This window comes from Sander vitreus, chromosome 6 (genome assembly GCF_031162955.1).
Source record: "Sander vitreus isolate 19-12246 chromosome 6, sanVit1, whole genome shotgun sequence".
In the NCBI taxonomy this organism is placed as follows: Eukaryota; Metazoa; Chordata; class Actinopteri; order Perciformes; family Percidae; genus Sander; species Sander vitreus.
The window spans coordinates 2198663-2211352 of record NC_135860.1 but is presented as its reverse complement, the minus strand read 5'-3'; the positions used below and the strand labels follow the sequence as shown (position 1 = coordinate 2211352).

The following is a 12690-nucleotide window of genomic DNA, read 5'->3' as shown; positions in this document are numbered from 1 at the left end:
CTGTTTGATTTATTTTTACAATTTCTAAATACACACTGAATCACTATGTTGCCTAATCCTTAGTTTCCAATCCAATGCTTCAATACCAATGTATTAGGCTGCTACTAAGTGTCCCGACTGGAGTGCGCTTCTCTGTTTACTTTTTGGCGCAGTACTATTAACCGGAGCAAAGTAAAATTCCGCTGCTGCTGAGAAACTAGTCCCTCAAAATGTAACGCGATCATTGAGATGCAAGGGTAGTTTTATTTCTATTTATGACTCTACTCACGCATGACTGAGCTTCTCACCCTATCTCTAAGGGAAACGCCAGCCACTCTGCTGAGAAAACACCATTTTGGCTGCTTGTATCTGGGATCTAATTCTTTCAGTCATGCCCCAGCCTCCATGGCCATTAGGTGAGCGTAAGAATGAAAAATTTACTGGTAGATCAAGAGCTTTGCCTCACGGCTCAATGGGGTAAAGCGAATGCAATACCGTCCCCGATGCTCCGATTCTGCAGCCAATCTCCTGCTTAATTGTTCTCTCACTCACGAAGAACGTACCAGAGGTACTTAAACTCCTTTATTTGAGGTAAGGACTAATTCCCTACCTGGAGTAGGCACTCTATTGGTTTCCTGCTGAGAACCATGGCCTCAGATTTGGGGTGCTAATTCTCATCCCAGCCGCTTTACACTCGGCTGCGAATCGATCCAGTGAGTGCTGAAGGTCACGGACCAATAATGCCATCAGGACCACATCATCTGCAAAAAGCAGCAATGAGATCACCAGCCCACTGAACCGCTCCCCTCCCCACCACCACTACGCCTAGATATCCTGTCTATGAATATCACAAACGGGATTGACAAGGCAACCCTCACCTGGAACGAGTCCGGCTTACTGCAGAGAACCCGGACAGAGCACTCGCTTTGGACGTACAGGGATTGGTAGGAAAGGATCCCTCACCCCATACTCCCGCAGCACCACCCACAGTATTTTTAGGGGTACCCGGTCTTACGCCTTCTCCAGAGAGTGGGGACCCAGGGAGACCCAGTCATAGGCTTTCTCCAGATTCACAAAACACATGTAGATGGGCATTCGCCCAGGCCCCCTACAGAATCCTTGCTTCTGCATTTACCTTTTGTAAACAAGAGTTTTGTGAAAAACAAGGCTCAGCACCAAAAGCCACATTTTTTAAGTCCAAACCACAATTTGACTTACTCTTTCTAACTAACACTGCAATATTTTGTGTAAATAAATATTTTTATTTTAATAAAGTCCATTAATGTTCCTAAGAACTAGAAGAGCAAGTTATTATGTGGAAATATATATTACATATCCTATAACAAATCTGCTGTGAATACTATGGTCATCTATTAAACAAACTGATGAATCCTGACCTGAGAACTTCCAGTCGACAATGTGGACTCTTCAGTCCATCGCAGAGCAACTTCACTCCTGAATCCTGGAGGTTGTTGTGACTCAGGTCCAGTTCTTCCAGACAGGAGGACTGGGAGCTTAGAACTGATGACAGAGCTTTACAGCTTTTCTCGGACAGATTGCAGCAACTCAGCCTGAAGAAGAATTATCAACAACAAAAAACTAAGACTTTTTTAATGGTAATACATTTAATGTATGTAGTTAGTTTTTAACCTACAAAGCTTTAGTGGATTCTTTCACCACTGGCAGCAGCCTCAGGAGAGCATCCTCTGAAGCAGAGTATTTCTTCAGGTCAAACACGTCCAGATTTTTTTCAGAAGACAGCAAGATGAAGCCCAGAGCTGATAACTGAGCAGAACCAAGTTTGTATGTGGACAGACTTCCTGAACACAGGCATTGTTGGATCTTCTCCACTAGAGAATGATCATTCAGTTCATTCAGACAGTGGAACAGATTGATGATTCTCTCTGGAGACAGATTCTCACCGATCTTCTTCTTGATGTACTCAACTGTTTCCAGATTGGTCTGTGAGCTGCTTCCTGTCTGTGTCACCAGGCCTCGTAGGAGAGACTGATTGGTTGACAGTGAAAGACCCATGAGGAAGCGAAGGAACAGGTCAAGGTATCCATTTGGACACTGTAAGGCCTTGTCCACAGCACTTTCATAGAGGACTTCAGGTTGGATTCTGAACCATTTAGACCACAGGGAAGTTGATGTTTCTTCTGACAGCAGGTTGACACCAGAGTTAAAGAATGTCAGATGGACATAAAGAGCAGCCAGAAACTCTTGAACGCTCAGATGGACGAAGCAGTACACCTTCTCCTGGTAAAGTCCTCCTTCCTCTTTAAAGATCTGTGTGAACACTCCTGAGTACACCGAGGCTACTGTGACATCGATGCCACACTCGGTCAGGTTGGCTTTATAGAAGATCAGGTTGCCTTTCTGCAGCTGCTCAAAAGCCAGTTTTCCCAGAGACACAATCATCTTCCTGCTCTCTGGAGTCCAATGTGGATCTGTCTCAGCTCCTCCATCATACTTGATGTTCTTCAGTTTGGTCTGCACCACCAGGAAGTGGATATACAGCTCCGTCAGGGTCTTGGGCAGCTCTCCTCCCTCTCTGGTTTTCAACACCTTCTCCAGAACTGTAGCAGTGATCCAGCAGAAGACTGGGATGTGGCACATGATGTGGAGGCTTCGTGATTTCTTGATGTGGTGGATGATTCTGCTTGCCTGCTCCTCTTCTCTGAATCTCTTCCTGAAGTACACCTCCTTCTGTGGGTCAGTGAACCCTCTGACTTCTGTCACCGTGTCAACATACTCTGAAGGGATCTGGTTGGCTGCTGCGGGTCGAGTGGTTATCCAGAGGCGAGCAGAGGGAAGCAGTTTCCCCCTGATGAGGTTTGTCAGCAGCACATCAACTGAGGTGGACTCTGTAACATCAGTCAGAATCTCAGTGTTGTGGAAGTCCAGAGGAAGTCGGCACTCATCCAGACCGTCAAAGATGATGATAACTGGAAACTCTTCAAACCTGCAGATTCCTGCTTCTTTGGTTTCGCTAAAGAAGTGATGAACAAGTTCCACCAAGCTGTACTTCTTGTCTATCATCAAATTCAGCTCTCTGAAAGTGAATGGAAATGTGAACACTATGTCCTGGTTGGCTTTGTCTTCAGCCCAGTCCAGAGTGAACTTCTGTGTTAAGACTGTTTTCCCAATGCCAGCCACTCCCTTTGTCATTACTGTTCTGATCGGTTCATGTCTTCCAAATGAAGGTTTAAAGATGTCTTCACATCTGATTGTTGTTTCTGGTCTGTCTGGTTTCCTAATTGTGGTTTCAATCTGTCTGAACTCATGTTCCTCATTGACCTTTGCAGTCTCTCCCTCGTTGATGTACAGCTCTGTGAACATCTGATTCAGAAAGGATGGGTTTCCTGCTTTAGCAATCCCCTCAAACACACACTGGAACCTTTTCTTCTGATTCGATTTGAGTTTACGTCGGCACACTGCAGCAAGACATTCTACAAGGAAATATGACAAATAATGCATTGGATTACATTAGATAGAACAGGTTTATTTAATGATTCTGATACAATACTTGCAATATCAAGCTCTCGTGCAGTAAGGTCTTTAAATCGGCCGTGCTGCTAGGACTGGGAGCTTTGAACACCGTAGAGTGTTTGTGTTTAGAGTGCTAGCCAGGGCAATAGTAACAAGTCCAAAATCAGGTCCACTTATTAGAAGCCTGGAACTTGTCTTGGTCTCATGCTTTGTTGGACACAGTATTGTCTTGGACTCAGCTTTTCAGAACTGGTTGCTGATTTGGGATCAGTTGTACAGAACGTGGCCTAAATTCTATGCAAATTCTATGTATTGATTAGTTTGATGTTATAAGATAGATCATTCTTTTTTATAGATCCATCCCAATTACTTAATCACTATATTAGCACAGGAAAGACACTATTGTCTATTATGAACAGGACTCGATTTGCTCTGCCTTTGGGCTTGGTCTTGACTTGGACTAGATTGAGTTGGTCTTGACTGCAGCCCTGCAACTAGCCGTCACTTCCAACTAGTCACATACGGACGCTTGGTCGGTGTCCCTCAGTGTCAGATACCAACGCACAAGGCACCCTTTACCATCTGTATTGCACTTAAAAAACACCACAGGACTTTCACCCAGGAGACTTGGGTTTGTGTCCCGTTCTTGTCCCATGTGACTTAAATGTAATTTTAAGCACCACCCACAATCTTTTGCCAACCCTAACTAAGTGGTTTTACCCTGCACATTGAAGGTGACACCAAGGGGTCCCGACCCAGAGCATTAAAAAGTGACGCCAAAGGGTCCTGACCAAGCGTCAGTACTTGGGAGTGAGAATGTGTTGGCTAGCACAGGAGCTTTGGACTGATTGGAAAGAGGAGGTTTTTTTCTGGGCGAGGGGGGAATGCTGGTGGGGAGTGGCACAGGTGTCATGCCAGAACTGGAGGCTAGCACCGTGTCATCTCTAATGTCAAACTAGTGCTAACAGTGAAATTTCAGTTCTAATTTTATTGTTATTTGCAGTAATGAAGACTGTTCTTATGTTGCGGTTTTCTGAGATTTTAGATTGTTTTACCTTGAACTTGGATCATAGCTCTTGTGTTTTTGTTTAAATGTAGGCTAATAAATTGCTATTTAAAACACATCTGGAAGTCGGACGAAAAAAGTCTACCGTAAACCCTGATGTATACCCCTCCGAGTTTAATTGAGTCTTTTAAAATAATGAAAGATTTACAGGAAGACAGAATTGCTTACAGTGATTCAATGCCCATCCAAGTGTTGGAGATACTCGGGACATTGTCTAAGGGCAAACACGGGCTCTTGATGTAATCCCCGACTGACATCTCTATTCTAATTTTCAGCTAGACAAACAGCTTTAGACAGTGTATGCAGCCAAAAAGAATGTACAGATCTGATGCAGATGTTGCACAGTGTATGAAAACTTTAGATGTGTAAATCTACGCTTTAAGCATTTATTAAAAGTCTCTTACTGTTCTGCAGAGAGTCAGCCAGCTCTTCCTGCTTCATTCTCCTTAGGAAGTGCAGTGTGATCTTCACAAATGCCTCTCTGCTGCTCCTCCTCTGCTCTTCCTCTTCACCATCAACCACCTCCTCGTCCTCACCTTGGCTCTCTAAGATGTCTAGGTAATCTGGAATCAGAACCTTCTGAATCTTCTTTAGTTCGTTCTTCACAAAGACAACAATGTTCTCCTCAAGAAGCTGGAATTAAACAATAATAATTTAACTTATATTTGTAAACTTAACTCTGATTCTAACGTCATACAACACACCATCAACACCATCTGTCAAAGTATAATAGCCCACATTTAACACTGACATTTTGAAAAATATGTTTGTGTCTCACCAAAAGTTATTTACCCCTCAGCTCAAAAACTGTACTTAACCTTTCTAACCTGACTCTTTCAGAACCCTTGCTAGCGATTTAACTGTCCAACAGGAGGCGAGGAAGGTCCTAGTCTATATACACAACGTTCCACTTCCCGGATTGCTCTGTTGCCGCCTGAAATTTTACTGGATGTCCCTCTTTTTGGCCGGATGTCCGTTACCTTCCGCTTTCTTTGTGTTGGCGTTCTAAACTCTGGTGGATTTATGAGGACTATGGTTAACTGCTCCTCAGATCTCTGCAGGGTAAATCCAGACAGCTAGCTAGACTATCTGTCCAATCTGAGTTTTCTGTTGCACGACCAAAACAACTTTTGAACGTACACACGTTCCACCAAAACAAGTTCCTTCCCGAGGCTATTTTGCAGCGGCACTGTTGCTCCGTCCAGCGCTTAGCACCACCCAAGACGATTGTGATTGGTTTAAAGAAATGCCAATAAACCAGAGCATGTTTTTCTCCCATCCCAGAATGCTGTGTGGACTATAGCCAGACCCTCCTCTGCAGCGCTGTGGAGGAAGGTCTGGCAATGCGAGACTAGGAAGGTCCCTACCCAAGGGGTCGCGAACAAGGCAGTTGCTTAACTTGATAACTAGCTAATGGATACTTGTTTATCCTTGCTAACAGAACCTCTATTTCCTCTCACTAACTTGTACAAAGTACAAAGGGGCCTTCTTGGTCAGGGATAGAAAAGTGTGCAGCAGTGACTGGATCTAGGTCCTGTTTGTCATTAGGTAGTTTGAATGTGTAAACCAACTGCTAGGCAAACCACAATGTCTTGTTTTCTGTTTCTACATGTGTTAAATACAAGTCAAAGGTGGGCGTATACAGTACACACCATAAATATGGAGTGCAGGTCTGTTCGATGACCAACTTCTGACGTCTCCTGTTGAACTCTGTGGAGAAAACATTCTTATTCTTAATTTTTATAAAGGACAACACACATTAATTAACATTTCTGTAAATGTGCCAGTGTTCGCCAGCCAGCTAATTTTCAACTGTAGTCCTTTGGCCAGATGATTTTAGACCAGAGCAACAGGAAACAGCAAGACATTAGTACAAGTTAAACTATACAGACAGAAGACAACAAGACACCATACAGACAGCTAGAGCAACAACTAAGCTTTCTCAGTAAGTCATGCAGAGCTACAGGAAGCAGCAAGACATTAGCACAGTTACACATCAGTAGTATCCCCATTCAGTATAAGAAGCCATGCAAGCATCAAAACACAGCCAAGCAACACAGACCTGAGCCATCTTCTTGCACCGTTCAACCATGCAAAGCGGTAACAAGCAGTAATAAAAGGATAAAATAGGCTACATCACTCATGATGGAGGTGTTAATACAGCACATGTTAAAACATGATCCAATAGCAATGACAACTGGACTGTTTTTATGTGAAACTGAACATTGAACAATGTATGTAGAAACATACGCTAGTGCCTTGAACACAGAGCTTGTGAAGGAAAAACTTTGCTTTCTTGCAACTTTGGCGAAAGCAAACGTTTGATTAGATTGGATTTTATGTAGTTATGTGAGAAACGTGCATTTGCTTTCTTTCAAAGAGTGAAATGTAAAGATTGATACGATTCTCATATCTGAGGGATTAGTACTGAGCTGAATCAAAAGGAAAATAAGAAGATAGAAAGTATAGATTAAAATGAAAAATAATGAAGAGGTTTAGTGAGAACCTGGCCTTAGATCCAGATGGTACTTTTGAGGACGAAAAAGAAAGAAACTTTATCTGCAGAAACAAAATTACCGGATGAGATAGAGCTGTGATTATTAAAAGACTAAGCAGACACATTTAAATCAACAATGCATGTTACAGTTAAGTTATATAATATAGTTATACACCTTCTTAGAGGATTTGTGCTCAAAACGTTTTATTGACTTACTTAGAAATTGGATCTTGCAGTCTAAAATTCATAGGGAAACCCATGGACATGTCACTCTTCATAGACACACAGGTTGGTTCAGGAGAATCTGCTCGCTCCTGCTCCGCCCTGAAAGAAACAGAACATTGACAAAAGACAGGTGGAAGTATTAGAATCTCAATGACTGTAAAAAAAGATGTGTTATAACTTACCTCACATAGCAAACCAAATTTCAGTCAGACAGTAAAAACATTTCTGTTTCAGAAAATGCAGATTAAAATAAACTTTTTAAAAATGTGCACTAATTCGGGCGCCTGGTTAGCTCACCTGGTAGAGCGGGCGCCCATATATAGAGGTTTACTCGTCGATGCAGCGGCCGTGGATTCGATTCCGACCTGCGGCCCTTTGCTGCATGTCATTCCCCCAGGTGGTCAGTTCTCATCTCAAGGTGATCATGCTTTTGCCATCAATACTCCTGCATTAACCTTCGAACATCTGAACATCCCTGGTCTAAGAACCTGAGACTCCTCTCTCCAACTCTTCTAAGTACAAACACCTTCTCCGTTAAGTAACTTTTTTGAAAATGGTCCAAAAGTTGGTGAGTAGCCAATAAAGCACTGCACTTCAGACATTCAGGATTAAGGCCTAGTCCACACGTGGTCGGGTATTTTTATAAACAGTTTTTCCTCAAGAGCATGCCAAACCAACAGGTGGCAATATGACCCTAACCGTTAAGCCATGTTGGCCAATCAGAAGCCTGAAGTTCCCATAAGCTCCGACCGGGTCTCGTCCGTCTCGTCCGAAACCGGCGACGATGGCAGCGAGTTCCGTGTCGTGGGAATGTAGTCATACGCAGTGACCTGCGGAGTATTGCATTCTGACACCTCTGTTCCGCAATATAATGGGAGTGAATAAACTGTGTGCATGTATCTATATATATGTAACAAGCCCTGTTAGCAGTTATTAGCAGCAATATCTTAGCTACGTCTGCCATTGCAGAGTCGCCTCATGTAAACAAAGGTGACACAATCTGATGTCAATCAAAGCAGACAACAGTGCGAACTCCGACATCACAAGCCAAAATTATGAGAGGCCGTATAGGAAATAATTCATACTTTTGTTTTACACACACTATCATAATCTTGCATATACATCACTATACTCATACACACACACTATTATAATCCTTTTATATGTATGTATGAGAGGGTATAGTCGTGTATGTGAGAGAGTATAGTAGTGTATGTGAGAGTATAGTAGTGTATGTGAGAGAGTATAGTAGTGTGAGAGAGCATATAGTTGGGTTTGTGAGAGAGAAAGTATAGTTGTGTGTGAGACAGTATAGAAGTGTGTGTGAGAGTACAGTTGAAAAGGAAGTTGGTTTGATCAATCAGGAAGACAGTTCAAATTCTCACTTCCTCATTGGCTAAAGGGGCTATTTTAAATTATCATTATCTGGTGGGCTTGCTGCTTTGAAAGTGCAGCTAGCACCAACTCAGAGGAACAAGGAACATTTAAATCAAGCAGCAGAAACTTTAAGGACAAAAACAACCTTGTTGGACGAAAAAATGTATTCTTATCTTATTTAGTTTCTTTTTCAAGGTCAGTTTTTGTTTGTGGAAGTAAATGGTAATGAGGAAAACATTGCTATCTTTTTCGCTGATACTGATTCAGAGAATTGTGAAGGAAACTGACAATTTGGGACATGACAGTGTCATTTTGGAAAGATTCATTTCTGAGCTCAATGGTTATAGTCGGACAATCTCTTTCTTGCTCTCGATTAACCAGCAGTTTGAAGAGGATGACAATCAGGGAAGCTTTGGTGTAGAGCTGAAGATCTTTGTCTGAACCCGACGGGACCTTCATTTCTATCATTTTACACGGGATCGCGCTCCGGGTTGCGCGCGGCAGTGCAGAGGCAATGCAGAACATTTTAGTTGGGAGTGACAACACTGAAATGAATGAAGACCCCCCTCCCCGCAGTACATTTTGAGACTTCAAACAATGTTGTTCCAGAAAATGACTTTTCAATGAAACCGTTGTGAACAGAATTCTAGAAACTAGACCCACTAGCTGATGACGGTAACCATGGCATTCAATTATTTTTGGGCCTGGTGAACTCCATCAGTGAGCAAGTACATTAGTGTCAAGGAAATTAATAAAGGTTAATAAAAAGGCCAGTGACAATTTATGCTTCACAATGTTGAATAAAATAACAAAATGGTTTCCTTTTTAGTCAAATGATTATTCCATTTTCAATTGTTTAAACAAGACATTAATAATGTATTAGGAAATGGTGAGTTATTGACAACGATGCCTCATCAATTTAGTCAAGTTCAACAGGCAACAGATTTTAATAATGTATGTTCAGGAGTTCTCGGAAGTCATTCCTGACCAAATCCCTGAGTGTTTTTTAATGCAAAATCCATAGTTTCCTTGAAATCCTCAAATTTTTTCAGGACTGGCAACCGCAGGCAGCTAATGCATGTGTTTGCGGTGGGTAAATGACGGCCTTGTCTGAGGGGCAGCTCATGGAGAAAATCCACTGAAGGTCCGCTTCTTCTTTGTCAACCAATCAGGAGCTGAGTAATCAAACTCTCACACACACACACACACACTACTATTCTCTCTCACATACACTACTATATTCTCTCGCATAAACAACTATACATTCTCACATATTCAACCATATACTCCCTCACACACTACTATACTCTCTCACATACACTACTATATTCTCTCGCATGAACAACTATACATTCGCACATATTTAACTATATACTCTCTCACAAACTACTATATTCTCTCACATACACGACTACCCTCTCATACGTACATGTACCGTTTTCACTGGCTACACGACACCAATGCAACCGGAGTTTCTAAAACTCTTCACCCTGGCAGGACTTTTCAAAAAGGTTCCGTTTCGAAGACCTGATACTGCGTTTGCGTGTGGACGAACGGCCTAACCGTATAGAAAAAGCTGCGGTTTTGAAAATACATGTGTTGGTGTGGACAGGGCCTAAGAAAGGCTGGTGGAAACTAAAGATTTGTGGTGAGAACAGGAGAGAAAAGGAGAATTCCTTTCGATTTCTACCCGTAGCTCTGTTGTTTGTAAATTTGGAGTGCTGTCAGTAGCGAGAAAAACGAAAGCAATCGGTGCTGCCTACACCGTGTTGTCCTCCTGCTAGCGTTAGCACCCAGGAGACTGAAACAGGGCAAATTTTAAACGTGCTTTTAGCCTCTTAACATGTTCGAAATGTCATTACAAGTGTCTACCCATGTAAGGTGATTCCTTCCGAGTGAACACAGTGAATCTGACTGCAGTAGATGTAAAAGAAATGCATGAAAGTTCTGCTAGTTCAGCTCTGTTTAGTTCCGGTGTTGATACTGCAAGAGAGTGCTTAGGGACCGTCTACAAACTCACGTTTTTCTCGCTACTGACAGCACTCCAAATTTACAAATAACAGAGCTACGTGTTGAAATTCTCCTTTAGGAAGAAGAAAAAAAGTGTTCTTTTGACTTACTTAGAAATTGGATCTTGCAGTCTGAAATTCATAGGGAAACCCATGGACATGTCACTCTTCATGGACACACAGGTTGGTGCACGAGAATCTGCCTCCTCAGACAGAGCGGCGCTGGAGGGCGGGACGCCCTCGTCTTCCTCCTCAGACTTCATGGTAGAAAGTACACCTTCGCGCAAACACACCCAACATGCTATTAGCTGGACTAATTATAAATGAATCCTAATTACAAGGTCTTAATTACACTCGTGATCAATCCTGTCCATAACATTCCATTGAGAAATCTATCAAAAGTTTGTGACATTGCATAACAAAATCTAAATTAAAAGGAATTATTCAAAGCTTTTACTTTTAATAAACAACTACAGATTATAATTATAAATCCTGCCTTCAAAATTGGATTATTGGATCATTTAGAGGGGAACCAATTCGATGATAATCTATTAGTTGAACAGCAAAAAATAATCTAGGGAAACTAAAAATATTCTTCTCCAAAATGAGGATTTTCTGCTTTTATCTGTTTTGTTTTTTTGCGATCTTGAGATTTAAACAAAATAAAGCATTTGAAGATGAAACATTGGACTGATAATAGACTAAAATATGAATTAATGGAAAAATAATCAGTAGATCAATCAATTTTGCAAAAAGAATCCTTAGTTGTAGCCCCAGGATTACGATTACTGACGCATAAAAGCATTTCAATGTTGTAGCTGGTTGATGTGGATCTGACACTAACTACTTCATATGAAGTCGACAACAACTAATCCTATTCTATAAAATGAATATAGGTTTTGCATATGACATCTTTATCTGGAAAGTAACAAGCTACAGTAACTGTAAATGTATAACATGGAGTGCAACATACAATTCTCTGGTTTGTTTAACCTGTTTTTCTTTTTTCTGTTTTTAACTCTTGATATATTTCCCCCACATCTATATATGTATATCTAGCACGTTTGCTTTTAAAGTGCTATATAAATTAAATAAACTTGAAAAACCTGAACATTTCCCTTCAAAATATAGTAAAATAGAAAGTGGACGTACCTCGAAATAGAACCTAAGAGTCACCTTCCTCTGCTGCTCTTTAGTTTTACAGATCTCGGTTGTCTTCTTGTTTAACAATGTTCATAAATAACTATTCAGTAAGATTTCACTCAAAACAATCAGGAAAATAAATACCTGGTGGCGACTTTACATCCACATCAAGTGTCTTCAAGTTCCGCCTTCATAGGGAGAGGAAACATCAACAGACAGACTAAGTTCATTCTTTCCTATGAAGCAGCTGGGTCACTCATCCTGACACAACTTCCCTAGTACAGTAGGTTATTGTAGTCAAAAATGTTAAGAGGGCAAAGTCTTCTGGGGTGAATTACAGTATATACTTCAATGTCAAATTCCTAGATGCATCTCATGTCCTCTGTGCATTTTGTCGTCAAATGCCTTTTGTGCATATTTCACACAATTAAATACAAAATGACATCCACACTGCTTTTATCAAGCTGGTACAGACCGGCATGACTGTGATATCTTTACCTTATTATTGTGCTTATTTCATCAGTGGTAGAAAAAGGACTCAGATTTCATACTTGGGTTAAGGTTGATTCATTTCCAACTTCCGGCCCACCTTCAACCGCAGTCTAATCAGCCAGATTAACTGAAAACACCTGAGGTGTTCAGGGGCTTTTAGGCTAACGTTACTTCTAACAAAAACTCTAGCTAGCTACTGTTGTATCAGTCACTTCCATTTGACGTTTATTGTGTAATAGCCTAGATGTTGTCCAGCAACTGTACATAAAATATGTAGTAAGACCGAAATATCAAAGTACTAAACACTGCTAAATGTTTGTTATATTACCTTTTATGTGCGCAGGAGAAATTTCTGGAGAGCTCTGGGAGATAACGAAAGTGAAAGTACACGACACCCAGCGTAGGGTGAC

The 12690-nt window shown here is 41.4% G+C and overlaps 1 protein-coding gene across 2 annotated transcripts in view; it reads right to left on the bottom strand.

Moving 5' to 3' along the window:
* The window catches only part of LOC144519131 (NLR family CARD domain-containing protein 3-like), an 18302-nt gene extending 5612 nt beyond the window's left edge, over positions 1 to 12690 (bottom strand). Inside the window, exons 1-9 of one of the 2 annotated variants that reach the window (XR_013502084.1) lie at positions 12609 to 12690; positions 11933 to 11976; positions 10757 to 10922; positions 7251 to 7358; positions 6190 to 6247; positions 4942 to 5170; positions 1634 to 3431; positions 1377 to 1550; positions 858 to 1114 (exon numbers count right to left, since the gene is read on the bottom strand). Coding sequence is in view for 1 of the 2 variants with exons in the window: in XM_078252050.1 (XP_078108176.1) it covers positions 1377 to 1550; positions 1634 to 3431; positions 4942 to 5170; positions 6190 to 6247; positions 7251 to 7358; positions 10757 to 10908 (2519 nt within the window). In the remaining variant the exon portion in view is untranslated. The remainder of the gene's footprint in view (positions 1 to 857; positions 1115 to 1376; positions 1551 to 1633; positions 3432 to 4941; positions 5171 to 6189; positions 6248 to 7250; positions 7359 to 10756; positions 10923 to 11932; positions 11977 to 12608) is intronic. The other variant, XM_078252050.1, reaches the window with a different exon arrangement.